The sequence below is a fragment of the Euprymna scolopes genome, chromosome 6 (genome assembly GCF_053919585.1).
Source record: "Euprymna scolopes isolate OS-2025 chromosome 6, ASM5391958v1, whole genome shotgun sequence".
Classification (NCBI taxonomy): Eukaryota; Metazoa; Mollusca; class Cephalopoda; order Sepiida; family Sepiolidae; genus Euprymna; species Euprymna scolopes.
The window spans coordinates 94512353-94530672 of record NC_136487.1 but is presented as its reverse complement, the minus strand read 5'-3'; the positions used below and the strand labels follow the sequence as shown (position 1 = coordinate 94530672).

General features: G+C 33.1%; 1 protein-coding gene across 18 annotated transcripts in view; it reads right to left on the bottom strand.

The window, feature by feature from the left end:
* Positions 1-15025, bottom strand: part of LOC145277807 (uncharacterized) — a 262143-nt gene extending 247118 nt beyond the window's left edge. For all 18 annotated transcript variants that reach the window (XM_080129669.1, XM_080129671.1, XM_080129670.1 and 15 more), the window contains exons 1-2: positions 14945-15025; positions 2718-2785 (exon numbers count right to left, since the gene is read on the bottom strand). In XM_080129669.1, the coding sequence (XP_079985795.1) occupies positions 2718-2785; positions 14945-14961 (85 nt within the window). In that variant the 5' untranslated portion in view covers positions 14962-15025. The remainder of the gene's footprint in view (positions 1-2717; positions 2786-14944) is intronic.
* Positions 15026-18320: the final 3295 nt, after the last annotated feature.

Sequence of the window (18320 nt, the reverse complement as noted above, 5' to 3'; positions counted from 1 at the left end):
AATAATAGTAAGATAATAAATGTGAGAGGATAAATTATAAAGAATACAATATAGAAAGATTTAAATTCAATAAAATAGAGGATAAATAAATGGTAAAATAAAGGGATAAAAATACAAAGGAGTATGTGAGGAAAAGATATAAAAATACAAGGGAGGATGTGATGAAAAGATATAAAAATATAAAGGAGTATGTGATGAAAAGATATAAAAATACAAAGGAGTATGTGAGGAAAAGATATAAAAATATAAAGGAGAATGTGAGGAAAAGATATAAAAATACAAAGAGTATGTGATGAAAAGATATAAAAATACAAAGGAGTATGTGAGGAAAAGATATAAAAAATATAAAGGAGAATGTGATGAAAAGATATAAAAATACAAAGGAGTATGTGAGGAAAAGATATAAAAATATAAAGGAGTATGTGATGAAAAGATATAAAAATACAAAGGAGTATGTGAGGAAAAGATATAAAAATATAAAGGAGTATGTGATGAAAAGATATAAAAATACAAAGGAGTATGTGAGGAAAAGATATAAAAATATAAAGGAGTATGTGATGAAAAGATATAAAAATACAAAAGAGTATGTGAGGAAAAGATATAAAAATACAAAAGAGTATGTGATGAAAAGATATAAAAATACAAAGGAGGATGTGATGAAAAGATATAAAAATATAAAGGAGTATGTGATGAAAAGATATAAAAATACAAAGGAGGATGTGATGAAAAGATATAAAAATATAAAGGAGTATGTGATGAAAAGATATAAAAATACCAAAGAGTATGTGAGGAAAAGATATAAAAATACAAAGGAGGATGTGATGAAAAGATATAAAAATATAAAGGAGTATGTGATGAAAAGATATAAAAATACAAAAGAGTATGTGAGGAAAAGATATAAAAATACAAAGGAGGATGTGATGAAAAGATATAAAAATATAAAGGAGTATGTGATGAAAAGATATAAAAATACAAAAGAGTATGTGATGAAAAGATATAAAAATACAAAGGAGGATGTGATGAAAAGATATAAAAATATAAAGGAGTATGTGATGAAAAGATATAAAAATACAAAGGAGGATGTGATGAAAAGATATAAAAATATAAAGGAGTATGTGATGAAAAGATATAAAAATACAAAAGAGTATGTGAGGAAAAGATATAAAAATACAAAGGAGGATGTGATGAAAAGATATAAAAATATAAAGGAGTATGTGATGAAAAGATATAAAAATACAAAAGAGTATGTGAGGAAAAGATATAAAAATACAAAAGAGTATGTGATGAAAAGATATAAAAATACAAAGGAGGATGTGATGAAAAGATATAAAAATATAAAGGAGTATGTGATGAAAAGATATAAAAATACAAAGGAGGATGTGATGAAAAGATATAAAAATATAAAGGAGTATGTGATGAAAAGATATAAAAATACAAAAGAGTATGTGAGGAAAAGATATAAAAATACAAAGGAGGATGTGATGAAAAGATATAAAAATATAAAGGAGTATGTGATGAAAAGATATAAAAATACAAAAGAGTATGTGAGGAAAAGATATAAAAATACAAAGGAGGATGTGATGAAAAGATATAAAAATATAAAGGAGTATGTGATGAAAAGATATAAAAATACAAAGGAGTATGTGATGAAAAGATATAAAAATACAAAGGAGTATGTGAGGAACAGCTATAAAAATATAAGGATTATAGAGTGATTATAGATAATAAAAGTTATAAGAGATACAAAGTTATTAAATATAGAATAAAAATAGGAAATAAAATGGAATTGAAAAATTGATATAACAAATAAGTACAAAAATATTAAGATATAAATAGTCAAGTGACACCAAGAAAAGAAATAAAATGAAATGAAAATACGACAACAGAGAAAATATACAGTAGGAGAAAGTTCTTGAAGGCAAGGAGTGGAGATGTTTTGCAAAGTTTTTAGGTCCTCGTTAAGTGCACAGCAGTATCGAAATATTTTATAAAAAAGCAAATAAATAGAAGTTCCTCTGTGAGAAATACAGTCTCTGTCCAGTTTAGATGGTGATTCAAGAAAACGTGTAGCTGTTGGTGGTGGAAATTTTTCAATTTTTTAGGATATTAGAGCTGGGACGAGAATATAATAAATGGATTTTACCTTGCTTTTTCGGGAGAAAAGAATTTGGAACGGCAATTAATTTAGGATGTCGTTTTTGGTTCGAAGTTTCTCATGTCTGGAGTGAAAATATGTTAGTCCTTGGTTGATGATGTATGGAGCCACATCTGAGCTGGTGGATTCACCCCTAGTCTCTCCCTTTTGATAGGATCCAAAAAAAAGTTTTCAATCTAACAGGTCCCGATGTCCTATTGCTGCAATGTTTCATCTCTGTCTGTTTTACAAAAATTTGAAGGGAATGTCCTCTGATGAATCATTGCACTTGCTTTCCCTCGACGTATATATCTCCAACAAACCCACTTAGCAACAAAATCTCACCTCTTCACTGTTGAGGTCCCTAAATGCCAGTATGCTTTCTACTTTAATAGTTTCTTCCCTCAAACAGCTAAACTTTGGAATTCCTTTCTTGCTACCGGCTTCCCTGACTGTACTGGTATGCAGAAGTTTAAATGTAACGTAAACCAACATCTTGTTAATCTTTCCTAGGCATGGTGGCGACATGCCTTGTAGAGGTGAACGTGAGTAAAAGAAAAAAAAAGGAAGTAAATATATTTACCTTTTTCTGCGATGCAGACTTCGATGTTGATAAATAATACCAGGATAAAATACACATTTGAAAGGAACCTGAAACAAAAGATAAGCATAAATACATATATATATATACATATATGTATATACATATATATATATATGTGTGTGTGTGTGTGTGTGTGTGTGTATGGCATAATCATGTTGACACACCGGTTCCCGCTAGATCACCGAAGTTAAGCAACGTTGAACCTGGTCAGTACTAAATGGGTGACCATTTGGGACTTTCAGGTGCTGTATGTGTTCTCTGCTTATCTCGGCATTGTTTCCAGTCGTCCTGAACTTGTCCTTGCCACTGGACTACACCAGTGCCGATTCAGGAGAGGTGTGGCTCGAAATTGCGTAATCTCTGCCACACAATTAAATGCGCAACTGCCCTTAAAGGGGGTATCCTTTGCCGTTCGAGACTGAACGGAAGCATATATATATACACACAATTAAATAATGCATCTAACTACTAATATCTGTATACTTCTGAATATAAATAAAATAATTGTCACTCTTTGCACCCAGAAGCAGCAGGATAACCCCATCTCCTAAAGCCTAACCCTTTCTCACCGGAGGAGAGGCTATTGCAATGTTGTAGCAGCAGCGGTTTTTGGCAGAGCCAACCATAGTTGACATATCTGGCAGTTATTAGTATTTGGTGAAAACCCTGGAATAATCCACATCAGGATCCGTCGTCTCTGCACCTCTGGCAAACAAACACGAATAAGACTTGAAACTGCAAATTCATGGAGTGAGGATAACAAAGTTGCTTCTACGCATGTGCAACCGCCATTGCTATGTGTGTTCTGAGCCAAAGATTTACATGCAACCTCTGGGCCTTAATGCACTGTGTCAGGCGGTAAAAAATCTGCCATGTTACAGGTATAACAAATAGCTATCCATAGCCAAATGCACTTCTGGCAGACCAGACAATGTTGAGGTATGATCTTTGCTGGCTTTGTGCAGAAGTCCAATTTGCTCAACAACAACCACAGCAGCAGCAGGGAAGTGATGGTGACTAACTGACAAGCTGGATGTGCCAAGTTCAAATAGAGTTTCTTTCACAGAATTACTTTCACTTAGGGATGTTGGAAACCTTCACGTGGTTCCTCCCAATGTCTTTCTAGAAACAATTGTAACTCGAAAGATATCGAAGAAAAAAATGCAAATAATTATCTTATTCATACGAAATGAATGAATGATGCTCCTTCTCCTCCTCCTCAACAACAACAACAACAACAACAACAACAACAATAACATTAGTACTCCTTTAAAGTCCAATCTTTCCTCACCGTGTTATAGGTGGTGGCAACGTGCTTGTATATAAACTATGTTCCCTGAAACTCCAGTTCCTAACAGAACCACCCAAAGCAGACAGGTTTGGCAAAAAGCGGTAGCATGGCTGTTGTCCAACTAAAAGAGCTTTCGTGAAAATCCAGTTGGAATCAGGATTCTTCATCCTCTTGTCACCTCTGTCTCTGCATGTTTGGTAAACAAAGTTGTCAGGCACAAAATGACACATAAATAGAATTAAAGTGGCAATGTTGCTTCTGTGCAATTCTTTAATGTGCTCTGCTCCAAATCTTCCTCAACTCCGTATGCAATCACTGAAGCTTGTTACTTTCGGTGTCAAGGGTAAAAACCTGCAGTCCTACACGTTAATAAATAGATGTGACCAACGAGGAGGACTACATGCAAATCAGAGAATCCTGAGGCACAATCTTTGTGAGCTTTATACAATATTTTTACTCGCTTAACAAACAAAAGACAATAATAATGCAACTAAACAGTTATTTGCCATTAGTCCAAACATACAGAAAGGGTGAGCAGGGTGAAAAGAAAAAGGAGTGATGACAGGATGGAGAAGGGGGATGAATATTAACATGTGACAAAAGGATGCTTACAGACCACATATATAACAGAAAGTAATTCTTACATGTTGATATATTTTGAGAGAGAGAAAAATGATTTTGTTAAACTTAATCAAAACTAATGCAAAAAAGAAAACAATGTATTAATGACATGATCTCATATGTGTCTATGTCTTTCATAAATGGACATTGAATTAATATTTTGTCATTTACTTTTAATCGATTATTTATTGAAATCAAAAATAAAATAATAAAACGATTTCTTTTAATCTTATTTTTTTAAAATTGTAAACATAAGTATATTTTTCAATATTTTTTCTTTAGACTCTATACCAGATAACAAGTAGTCCATCTTCTTTGTTTTAATGAGTTAAGTCAACCTGTTAACATTTATGACGTCATAAAGAATCTCTTCCCGGCTGTCGTAAACCGATTTTAATGGATGATGTCTTTTTTTTTTTATACGGTATAATCACATCGACACACCAGTTCCCGCTAGGTCACTGAAGTTAAGCGACGTTGAACCCGGCCAATACTAAAATGGATGATCATTTGGTAATACCAGGTATTGTATGTGCTCGGAAGCTGAGGAGAGATGGGCGCTGCCAGGCTATTCTTGCTCAAGACATGCTGCATGAAATAATGTAGCACTCCCACGACACCAGGGGTGGGGGGGAGTAAGGAACACGTAACGTCATCTTTTGGTGATGTCTTTCCTTTAACATTATAAAGGATTTACCGGATATTTTCCAACTCTATTTAAGTGAATTATATAATCATTTTCCCATGCATCCTATGTGATATCATTTCCTTGTAACGGGGTTATACACGGGAACAAACAAATAACATCTATAAAGTAGTAGTAGTAGTAGTAGTAGTAGTAGTAGTAGTAGCAGTAGCATACACAGTGTTAAAATGATGGCATCATCATCATCATCATCATCATCGGTTTAAAATCATTTTGTGTTGGGCGGCTTTTAGAAATTAACTTTTAAACGAACCTATTTCTAACCAGGCTTTTATTTTTTTTTTCTCTCTCTCTCAAATTCATCCTTACCACTCTCTCCAATTTTTTTCTCTTTGCTTTTTATGCAACTGACACTACTACCTCAATGTTTCTACATCTACTAACTCAAGAATTCTCATTCATTCTTTCAACATGATCATACTCTTCTGCATGCATTTACCTGTAGTTTCCAGATTTGATTTTCCTTTAAGCAAAGCCTGCCTTTCACTCACATTAAATATCTATCATATCATTCTAATATTATTTCTCTCCATGCAATGCATATCCTCAATCTTCAGTGGCTAGGTTTCACTTCCATGCATCGCACTGTGTAGACATATCTAATAAATTGTTTCCTTGGTAGACAGTGGCAATGCATTGCTGGTTAGTAATGGCAGAAATTCCTCGGGCTAACTCTCAGCAATTCAAACATCACCAAATTCTTCTATCATCTCTTGTGTTTAAACAACAAAACTCAATTGAATACAAGAAACCCTAACCTGAGATGAATTATGTTATTACCAGCATCCAAAAGATTCGGTCAATAGTTACAATGCATTACATTCAAGACAAAATTGACTCCTTCATGAGATTATGCGAAAGTGACGTCAAATATATAGGGTCAACTGTGCTGACAAAGAACAGAACCATATTCCAGATTTCATTTTATTGGATTTATAACTTAAAAATTAGGATAACCTCTTCCCCCCAATAATCTCATATATATATATATATTTTTAAACTACATTATGCAGGGTACTTGGATAAGTATATCCATTTCGATCAAAGGGGGAGTGCAATTATATCATAGTATCTGAATTCGCATGGGATAACTTTATTTTATTTTATTTTATTTATGATTTCAAAATAGAGATTGAACCCATGAAAGTATATTGCTCAGATAAGTATGGTTCATATTTATCAACGGGATCACAATATTATTATGGTGTCTCTGTTCACACTTAACATCAATAAAAAGAAAGTACATTTATCTTATTTTAATCATAACGTGAAGATTATTAAAATTGAAAATAAGATTACAAATGGTAGTAAGGAGTTTGGGATTTGTAACAGGAGTGTACGCAGATCCTCAATGATTCCCAAGAAAATACTCTGTGTGTCTCGATGAGGATAAACACTACAAATTTACTAAAATGTATTTTAATATCACTTATTTACACACACACACACATCTCTCCCAATCAATGCTGAGTTCATCGTTAGATTGTTTCGGTTGTTTTGTTTTACAGCATATCAATCCTTTTCAGGTTATTTAATGTTGAATCTAATAAGATTCTTTTTGTTTGCTTTAAGTTTTTTATATCTTCAAATTCATTGTGTTTAGTTTGGTTGATTTTTAGAGGAAAATTGTTGTTTGTATTTTTGACTTTGGAGAACATGATTGAGTTTGGCAAAGAAAAATGAAAAAAAAATGACAATAACATTAATGTTTGACGCATCCAAGTCAGGAAGTTAGCATCTTCAGACAGCTTGATCTGGTAATGTCAATGCATCACTGAAGTTCACTCAAGTTGAATATTGTAAAACATACAAAAAATAAAGAAGGTAATATGGGGTTATGGATTGGGTGAAAACGGATATAGAGTTTTGAATTCAATCCTGAGTAATGTCAAGTATTCTTGCTAATAATCCATATATATGCATGCATACAATATATGCACTGATTTATTTGGGTTCTGGTAAATATAGTAATAACAATACTTCTTCATTTTACTGTCATTTTACTTTTATTTAATAAAAGTTTCTTTCAAACAAATATAAATAAAATTGGAATGTTTTTAATAAATTGTATAAAAGATTTTTAATCATTCCGAAAATGTATTTTTGACATTTTTGTTCCATGTTTATTGAATTTGTTTATTTGTAAATAAATTCAATAAACATTGAATGGAAATATTTTAGGAAATGTTATTTGAGGAATTATTTTATTGAGAGGAATGCTGACATTTCGTCATTAAGTTTATTTAAATCAAGTTTGTATTAGATTTTTAAAAATAAATATTAGATTTATTTTTTTCTAATTTGGTAGTAGTTTGTGGAAAGCAAACGAGGCTTTCTTCTTATTGGTTGAAAATTGTGGGACGATTTTTATGCATTCTGCTACCAATTTAAACATATTGATGCCCAAAAAAACTTCAATTTAAAACCTGTGTATTAAAATAAAACGTCTAGGTTTTTTATTCTGCTGTTACTTAGAGGCAGTTTAATTATTTTTAAACATGAGTATACTTGAATGATTCAAATCAGTATTTTGAATTCTTTTAAAGAATTCAAGTTTTATTAAGAAAATTAGTAACTGAAAGAACAATTTTCTTTCAGTACAATGTTTATCGAAGATTAATCTTGAATAATTTTCTCTAGAAGAAAGCGAAAAGAGATGTATTTGTGAAGTTTGTAGTCTAAAAATTTAGGGAAAGTGTCCCTATTTTACATTCTGTTGTGAAGAATATGTCTGTTGATAGATGTTTCTGGAAAAGAGTAAGTCAAAGGATAATTCCTTTGATAACTTCAGAATATGAAGAAAGAACATGTACGAAGAGAAAATGTGACACTTTTCAACATAGTTGAAGAATGATCGCTCATCTCCCTCTCAATACAGATCAATCAGTCTCCTATGCATCATGCGTAAATTGTTTGAATCTGTGTTAAATAGAGAAGTAATCAATCACCTCAGCAAAAATAACCTCCTCGGTGACATGCAATATGGTTTCTGTTCTGCAAGATCTACAGCAGATGTGCTAACAATTACATCTCATAAGATTAGCGAATCTCTTAACAGAGGCTTCCTTTCTAGGGCAATTGCCCTTGACATATTAAAGGCTTTTCATAGGGTATGGCATAAAGGTCTACTCCACAAAATCTCCAGCTACTGTATAGCTGGAAATGTTTTTTCAATTATTAAACCATTTCTCTTTCATAGATTCATTTAGGTTGATGCACAGATAAAGAGTGGGGGAAATTATTGAAAGTGGTTTCAGCTAGACGAGTGTTTTTCGTGAAAGTTTGGCAAGGTAGGACTGTAGATTGAGCTCAGACGAGCACTTGTCATAAAAATAATGATAACGCAGTTACATGCTTGAAATGTCTCTTCTGTGAAAAATGGGTTGCAGGAAAAAAGAAAAAGCATCTCTCACTAGGTTACAAAATCTATTTTGAACTCTGTCAAAGCAGGATAAAGCAGCTCCTGCCCAGATGCGGCAGTACTTCATCTTTGGACGTACTTGACTTTTATACAGGTAGAGATGCATCAGCAGTGAGATATCTACTGGAGAAGTAGAACGATCCCACCATTTTTCCAGCAGCCTTGGCAACAGATTTGATGTACATGTTCTATCTCAGATCAGGAGTAAAGGTCAGGTCTAGAAGTTTGTCAAAACATGGAGCCTGCCCAAGACGAGAGCCATTCATTTCAATTGATGTCAGATGGGGATCAGAGCATTGATGATGGAAAGATAGAAGTTTGGTTTTAGATGCATTAAAATTAACCAGCCACCTCTTTCCCCATTGCACAACGTGTTCAAGATCAGAGGAGAGAGAATCAGAGAGAACTTGGTCATTTACAACTTTTGAAATGTTGGCATAGACGGTAATGTCTTCTAAATGTCTATGAATGATCTTAGGATGTGATTTGGGAGATCATAATGTAGATCAGGAATAAAGTTGGGCCCAGAATGGACCCCTGAGGGACTCCAGCATTAATACTGTGAATTTCTGATTTTTGCCCATCAATCTTATGAACCTATCAGAGATTAAAAAGCCGAATTTTACTTTGTACTTTATTTAGTATGCCACGGGTCTTTGGGAACCTTAAATCTATTCTTTTATTAGATGAAACGTTGTGAGAATAACACTCAAGATAAAAACAGTAATTTGTATAATTCAAATAACACACATTATCAATCCTTATAAAAAAATTCAAAAGTATAAAAATTCACACATTCACACAATTTTTTCTGACATTTTGTCCATTATTTTTTCTGTAAGACGAAAGGTTGTGTGAAGGAATAGAATTACTTTTATAAAATTGTTATTTCCCTTAGATTCAGAGGAAAAGGCGAAGCATTACTTCCCTTGGAACTGAAGTGCGAAGAGTTATTCCCCTTAAGTATATCTTTCGTTATTTTTTTTTTTTTTTTTTTTTTTATCGTTAAGCTTTTGTTTGTGAGCTATTTACTGAAATGTTTAGACTTACATGATCAAAGTAAAATAAAATTAAATGTAAACGAATGGAGATATTTCAAGCAGAGCAACTCACAGAATAAATGTGATATTATAGTGACTGCTGACGTGAAAGTGATCAATAATGAAAGGAACAGTGCTTGCACGAATGAGTGAGAAATGTATTAAACTAAGAGTAGGATAGACATAGAATGAACATGGAATCCCCATCGAATATGAACATTTTTTTAGGATGTTTTGTCTAAATTGTTAAAATTGTATTACTATTCTCTTAACGAATAAATAATTTGAAGTGTAGTATCTGTTCTGACCTCAGAAGAGGATAAATCCTTAGATTGATATAATTTAAATTTTGGAAATAATTTAAATTTTATTCCACATTTTTGTCCCTTTAAATAGTTAGATTTTATCACATCACAAACCGATCTTTTTTGCTAATTATGACCTCGTGGGGAGGCATTACCTTTTCATGAAAACTATTGCCTTCAAGGGGTTGGAGAATCTATCCCCCGGATATTTAAGATTTGATATGACAGGGGTATGTTTGAAATTAATGTTTCTGTTTAAAGTACATGTTTTTTTGTTTTAAGTACATGATACCTGATTTCATTTTAAACAGAAATTAAAGCTAATATCATTGCACAGGCAGAAAGGCCAGGCATATAAAATCAACAATAGGTTCTTTGATTTGACAGGGGCGCGTTCAAAACGAATGTTTCTGTTTAGAGCACGACTGAACGATAATAGTTGAGTTTTGCATTTTTAACTTTGACTCAAGCCATTATATATATAAAAATAATTTTATAAATTAAACAGTAGGTTCTCTATGGGCAATTTCACCGATTTCGATGACAATAAAACTATGGGAGTATGAAGTAAATAATTCTTCTCACTTGAAGCGTTCTAAGAAACAGTGTTTCTTAGAAACACTGAGTTTGAATACCAACTCAATCTCCTTAAATAGATACTCGCAGATCAAAGAATCCAATCTTCACTGGAAAACCATCTGACTTAAAACCATGGCTGTTGTTTAAAAATATCGATTCGTGATTGGATAAGATCTTTTTTTTCTTTTTTTTTTACATAGGGATCACCACTTATCAAAGCCAAGCGGCCACTCGAGGATAAGGGTTAAAGAGTGTACAGTAGAAATTAGACAATATAGTAATCATTAGTAATGAAAATTTGGTAAATTTGATAACTTATATGGAACGGCTCATCAAGAACTTGTTTACGTTAGACTTAAAGACAACCATATTGTAGTCAGCTGGAAAGCAGGAAAACGGAAGACAATTCCACAGGCGTGCAGTTCTAAGAAAGAAGCTTTGTTCATGGAATCTACGTTTAGGTTTAGGCACAGATAAAGAGTGGAGGGAAATTATTGATAGTGTTTTCAGCTAGACGAGTGTTTTTTGTGAAAGTTTGGTGAGAGGGGACCATAGACTGAACACTTTCCATGAAAATAACGATACAGCAGAGACAAACTCGCAACATCTCTTCTGTGAGATAGAGGTTGCAGGGAAGGGAAAAGGACATCTCCTACTGCGCTATGAAGTCTATTTTGAACTCTATCAAGGCAGGACAAGTCCTTTTTAGCAGCTCCTGCCCAGATGTGGCAACAGTATTCCATCCTTGGACGTATCTGGCTCTTATACAGCAGTGAGATATCTACTGGATCTATAGAAGGATCCGACTATTTTTCCAGCGCCGTTGGCAACAGATTTGATGTACGTGTTCCATTTAAGATCAGGAGTAAAGGTCAAGCCCAGAAGCTTGTCAAAACTTGAGGCCTCCTCAAGATGAGAGCCATCCATTTCAATTGATACCAGATGTGGATCAGAACATTGATGATGTAAAGAGAGAAGCTTAGTTTTAGATGCATTGAAAGTAACCAGCCACCCCTTTCCCCATTGTACTACGTGCTCAAGATCAGAGGAGAGAGAATCAGAGAGAACTTTATCGTTTACTGTCTTAGATGTGCTACCATAAATGGGAGTGTCGTCAGCATAAATGTCTACAAATGATGTAAGGATGTGATTTGGAAGATCATTAATGTAGATCAGGAAAAGAGTTGGGTCCAGGATGGACCCCTGAGGGACTCCAGCATTAATACTGTGAGCTTCTGATTTTTGCCCATCAACTACTACTCTTATGAATCTATCAGAAAGAAATGATTTAATAATTGAGAAGACATTTCCAGCTATACCATAGCTAGAGATCTTGTGAAGTAAACCTTTATACCATACCCTATCAAAGGTCTTAGATATGTCAAGAGCAATTGCCCTAGAAAGGTTGCCTCCGTCGAGAGATTCGCTAATCCTATGATATAACTGTAAGCACATCTGCTGTAGATCTAGCAGAATGGAAACCATATTGTGTGTCACTAAGAAGGTTATTTTTGCTGAGATGGTTGATTACTTCTCTATTTAACACAGATTCCAACAACTTACTCATGACGTACAAGAGACTTATTGGCCTGTACTGAGAGGGGGATGAACGATCACCTGAATTCTTAAATACACGGCATACTGATGAGATTTTCCAGGGTGATGGGAAGCAATTCTCCTTAAGACAACGTTTAAACAGTTTTGTAAGTATTGGCGCTAGTTCTGATTGATGTTTTTGGAGTACTATAATTGGAATACCGTCAGGGCCGGTTGCTTTACTGGAATCAAGGTTTTTGATTAGCTTGGCAACATCACGTACAGATATATGTATATCACATAGCATGTTTTCTGATACAGGAGGAAATATTGGGATTGGCGGCCTTGGTCACAAAGAGTAGAATCTTAATAGCAATATCTTTTTTTCAGCCAATCAGATGCACAGAAAATATATACCTGTAACACAATGGATTCTGAGTGCTATTGTTTGCATGGCCTCAAACCAATCCTGAGATGATGAGAAATAGCATGATTTTTCAATATCCCAAAAAATCGCTTTATATTCCATTAAAGGTGTTCATCTAATAGTGTGGTGCTGTCAGTCAGCACCACCTACCTTTGCTGTGCCAAATAGTATCAGCCTTGTTTTAAAATCGTTGAGTATGAGAGAGGTTATTGATATCCACCATACATTGACAACAGGTTGTTTTGCTTGGTTTTCTCCCCTGTGGCCTTGCAAGGCCGCTAATATATATGCTAGTGGGAAGGGGAGGGGGCTTTGAACGGTTGTAAAATACGTTTAAGTATAATATTTTAATTTGTCCAGATTTCATGTATATTATTATATAGACGTTATTTCAAAAGTAAAAAAAAGTATTTGGGTACTATCAGCTAGAATCAAAACTGAAACAGTAGCATTCAAAGCTGGTAATGTTACCACTACGAACATGACACGCAAATGAAGTAATTAAATTTTTAAAATTAAAAATAAACTAAGATGAAGGTACAAAATATATAACATTTTTTTTTTTCAATTATAACCCCTTAAAAACTATCAGTAAATTTTTATGACGTGCCCCAACGGGTTATAAACACCTCAAACCTCCCCATGTTTATGCCTTCAAAAGCCGTTCATAACATGGGGAGGTTGGGGGGGGGGTCCGAAAGCCGTTAGGATAGGCTGGTTGGAGATGTTTATACTATGCTGGGGCAGGTCGTAAAAAATACCAAATTATCTGAATCGGCTTAAGACCCATAAAAGAACAACCTGTAAAAAATCCAATCATTTGAGGCTATTAGTGCTGCTTTGTGACTTTTAGTTTCAGAGAAGATAGTTTGAAAATATGGAAACAGACAAATAGACAGACATGTAACCTTTTATATATTAGAAATATGTATAGATATATGATGGATTTTCCAAAAGTAATGCCTCTTATGTTATATTCCGCCTGAATGGATCAGAGAGGATTGCAAATTGCATTGTGATGACAACTGAATTTATGCACTCATAACTTGAAGGTTTCATCTCTCTGTTCCAGATATTGACGGTTTGAGACTCTAAGAAAGCAACCCTTGTCATGCACGTACATCAGAAGCAGAGATGTGTCATCGAATTCCTGGAAAAAGTACATTGAGAATGGTGGTGACTATGTAGAAAAAAAAATTATGGAGCACAAAAGGTCGCTCGTTATGATGGCATCACTTCTATCTCCATAGCTCTTCAACTTTTTGAGTTAAAAATAAGAAGCTTTACTTTTAAAAATTCCCTAGTATATAACATGAAAACTTCTCAGAATAAATATAGAGTTGAACCAAGACAGCACACCTTGATATCCCTTCAATAATAAGTGCAATACAATTTTCTTTAAACCAGTTTGAAAGCCTCATAAAAGAATTGAAACAAGAAAAGAGATTTCCGGATAAAGATTTTAAGACATAGCCCTTTGAATTACTTATACCGTAGAACCCCTTGAATACGGCATTAATCTGTTCTGGGGTTCGTGAAATCGTCTTATGCGAGGTCTAAGCAAAATTTTATACAGTACATATCAAAAATTAGTATCGAAAACAGTACAGTATATAATACACATGTATATAATCAAATCACATTATAAATAACACCATAAGGCAGGGCAAATACCATCACCAGAGGCCAGAAAAACATTGTATTCCATATCATAACCTGAAATAAAAAAGCATATCCCGGGGGCCACCGTATCCCGGTGCCACCATATCTCGGTGTTCTACTGCAATATCAGCATAAAGACATTTGCCATGCCTAGCCACACCAAAAAGCTATGATACAGCTAAACAGTTATATGTGGATGACTATACATTTAACTTCGTTTTCTGTCACACAGGCATCACAAATTGATGACGTCACCCTTTGGTGACGTCATTCACTACATAAGATTGAAGATATTTGGAAGCTCCTCCAGTTATGAATGCTGAAGTAACAAAAAGATGAGTCCATCCTTTACAACATAGAACATAGACAAACTGCCTAAATCAGGAAGGGACCATCAATCTCACAATACACATCAATTTCTCTTAAATATACTAGGCCAAAAGTTAGACTTCAAAATGTCCTTTATTCGAATTCATTCAATTTAATTTTGTTTTTATTTTAAATTTAGAAAATCTCATTCATAATTTTCAAAGTCCCGATGGACAGTCCCTTGTGTCATTATGTTTCATGTAATTCAACAAAATCAAATTTTTAAATTGTTGATAATTCATTACTCACCTTCCACTGAACATCATGACGGCTTCACGGCTTAACTAGTTTGATGTTATGACTACACTTCTGTTTTCTACTTATATATGAGTGCGTGCAGATGCATACTCATGTGTGTGTCTGTTTATTTTCGTGTATATGCTTGTTTCTGGTATCTTCAACTATCAGTTTACTAATATATATATATATATATATATATATATATATATATATATATATATATATATATAGCATAAACAGATATGAACACACAGATTAGTCCATAATACACAACTAAATAAACATATACGCATGCATAAATGTAAATATTGATAAAACATGACATATATTTTTATTTTTGCATTTCTCCAAATATCATACATTCAAACACGAATTTATGCACACGCACACACACGCACACACACACGCACACACGCACACACACACACACACACATGTGTACATGTTTTTGTGTAGGTATGCGTATGCGTGTGTATGCACGTGTGTATAGATGTTTGTATTATGATTACTTAGTTTGTTCATCTTTGTTCAGAACTTGAAGCAATGCTTTCATTTTCACATATAAAAAAATCACAGTTATTGATTAATTAATGGTCTAAATTCAGCTTCTTTTATGTATATATATATATATGATTACTTCATTTGATCACATAAATTAATATACGAAAATATAAATTTATGCGTAACTTTAAGTATTTACTTCAACAGTGCTCAATACGTAGGTAGAGCTAGGTAGTAAGTTATAAAATATATATGGCAATTAAACTACACAATATTCCGTGTTTCATACGCCTGATGAATCCTAGCGTGGATGAAATGCGGGATATTCTGTGTAGCTTAATTGCCATATATATTTTATAACTTAGTATATATATAATTTTCAGAACTATTTTATATATATATAAAACTTCCCTAGTATATAATGTCTATATATATATATATATATATATATATATATATATATATATATATATATATATATATATATAAAATAGTTCTGAAAATTATATATATAGTAAGTTATAAAATATATATGGCAATTAAGCTACACAGAATATCCCGCATTTCATCCACGCTAGGATTCATCAGGCGTATGAAACAGGTCCTGCTAGCATATAATGTCTATAAATATATATGGTAATTATAATGTCTATATATATAGACATTATATGCTAGCAGGACCTGTTTCATATGCCTGATGAATCCTAGCGTGGATGAAATGCGGGATATTCTGTGTAGCTTAATTGCCATATATATTTTATAACTTACTATATATATAATTTTCAGAACTATTTTATATATATATATATATATATATATATATATATATAGATAGATAGATAGATAGATAGATAGATAGATAGATAGATAGATAGACATTATATGCTAGCAGGACCTGTTAACTAGCGTTTCTAGATGGAAGCCTGCTGCCCCCGTACCTTGCAAAAAATAAACTACAGTTGTTGTTGGTGGCCACTGCCATCCCTGAACAATTGTGAACACTGGCGGCCATGGCCCAAATGAAATAATCTAGCTTTCACTGGCGATTAGTGCTGGTTTATGCAGGCACTGTTTGATTCTAAAAACAAGCAATTAAGGGAATGCATAAATCAGTATGAATTAATAAAATTATGAAAAATGGTTCAATAATATTAGGAAGTAAAAACAGAAATTTTAGATTCTCACTGTATATGAACTGTTTAGAGTGATCAAAATCAGTGGTAGCAGTCCTAGCTGTTTCCGTTTGTTGTTGAAGTCTTCCTCTTCTTTTCAAATCTTCCACAAATAGTATGAAATTAAATTCCAGTTTTATGTCATAAAAACAAAACTATTACAACTGTTTTCATTTCACTTTTTGGAGCATTGTCATGTTAAGAACGGCGTTTGGAATAGACATCCCAAACTTCCTATGTTAAGAACGGCTTTCGGAATAGACACCACCAACCTCCCCATGTGAAAAACGACTGTTGGAGTAGACAACTGCCTTTTTTTTGGTGGGGATGGAAAAAAAAATTACCCCAAATTTAATAGTGATAATCATTGTCAGCATACCCACCTACAAAAGCAAAAAAAAAAAAAAAATTTAAATTAGGTGTGGCAGTGTCGGTAGGAGAGAAGTAGCTTTGTTTATCGTGGGTGCGTACAAACCTGGCAGCCAGTAATTTCTAAAAGTACTTGTCTCCACAAAATTAGAATGAGATTTTCTTAATCAGCATAGTCAAAAACCTATAGAAGTCGTCATTCAAAAGAAAATTGTGGAGATGGATCTAATGTAAAAATTATCCCCTCCTCCCCGAAAAAAAATTTTTTTTTTAAATTAAAGAGAAAACATCGGTTTTACTAAATATGTATGACCAAAATTATTCCTGATCAATGTATGACAGTCTGTTCCTGCTGTTTTCATATAGAAACAACGTGTAAAGTTGCTCGAATCAGCAGGAGCCGAATCGGACGTTCAGTCATGCCAGAAAAATGGGGTTTACTAAAATTATTATAAAAATAAGCAATAAAACGAATTTACTCAAGTTTCAGTCAAAGTTATTTTTGGCAAATATCTTTTTAGCTTCATACGTAAAGATATTTGCAAAAAAATAAACTTTTTTTTTTTTATATTCTCTCTTAAGCAAGAAAGTAAACAAAATAAATAGAAATACAACTATTTATGTATAAAAAATTCTTCAAGACAAATATTTCTTCACAATCCAGTGTGGCACTTCTGGGAGAATTGGATTTTCTGCACCTCTAAAACGGATCTTGTGCCTGTCCTCTGCCAGTAAATAATTATTCTTTTTATTATTATTATTGATATTTGGCAACGATTAAAATTATACGAAATTGAGTTTCATTTTGGCAAAACCTCAGAAATAAACCTTTGAATTTTATAAACGTGAAAGAAAAAGTAAACGCACACACACACACACACACACACACACATACACACGCACACACAAACAAACAAACAAACACTTGTTATAAAAAATAAAATTATTTTAAAAAGTAATCAAATATTTTTTCTTTTAACTTTTTTCTTTTTTGACTCGTATTTAAAAAAATTCCCCTAATTTATAAAAAAAAAAATAAATAAATAAAAAACTTGTTTATTTTGAATGAAAACTTTTAACAGATTCTACTTTTTACAAAGATTTTTAGTGTTATGTTGTTTTGTTTTTTTTGCAGGGCAAGTTTTTAATTGGGGGGGGGGTAATAGTGCTGTGTCAGTACTTTTTTTTTACATAGGCATCGCCACTTATCGAGGCCAAGAGGCCACTCGAGGATAAGGGTTAAAGACTGTACAGTAGAAATTGGACAATATAGTAATCGTTAGTAATGGAAATTCAGTAAATTTGTTAACTTTATGGCGATTACCATAAATTTTAACAACGTT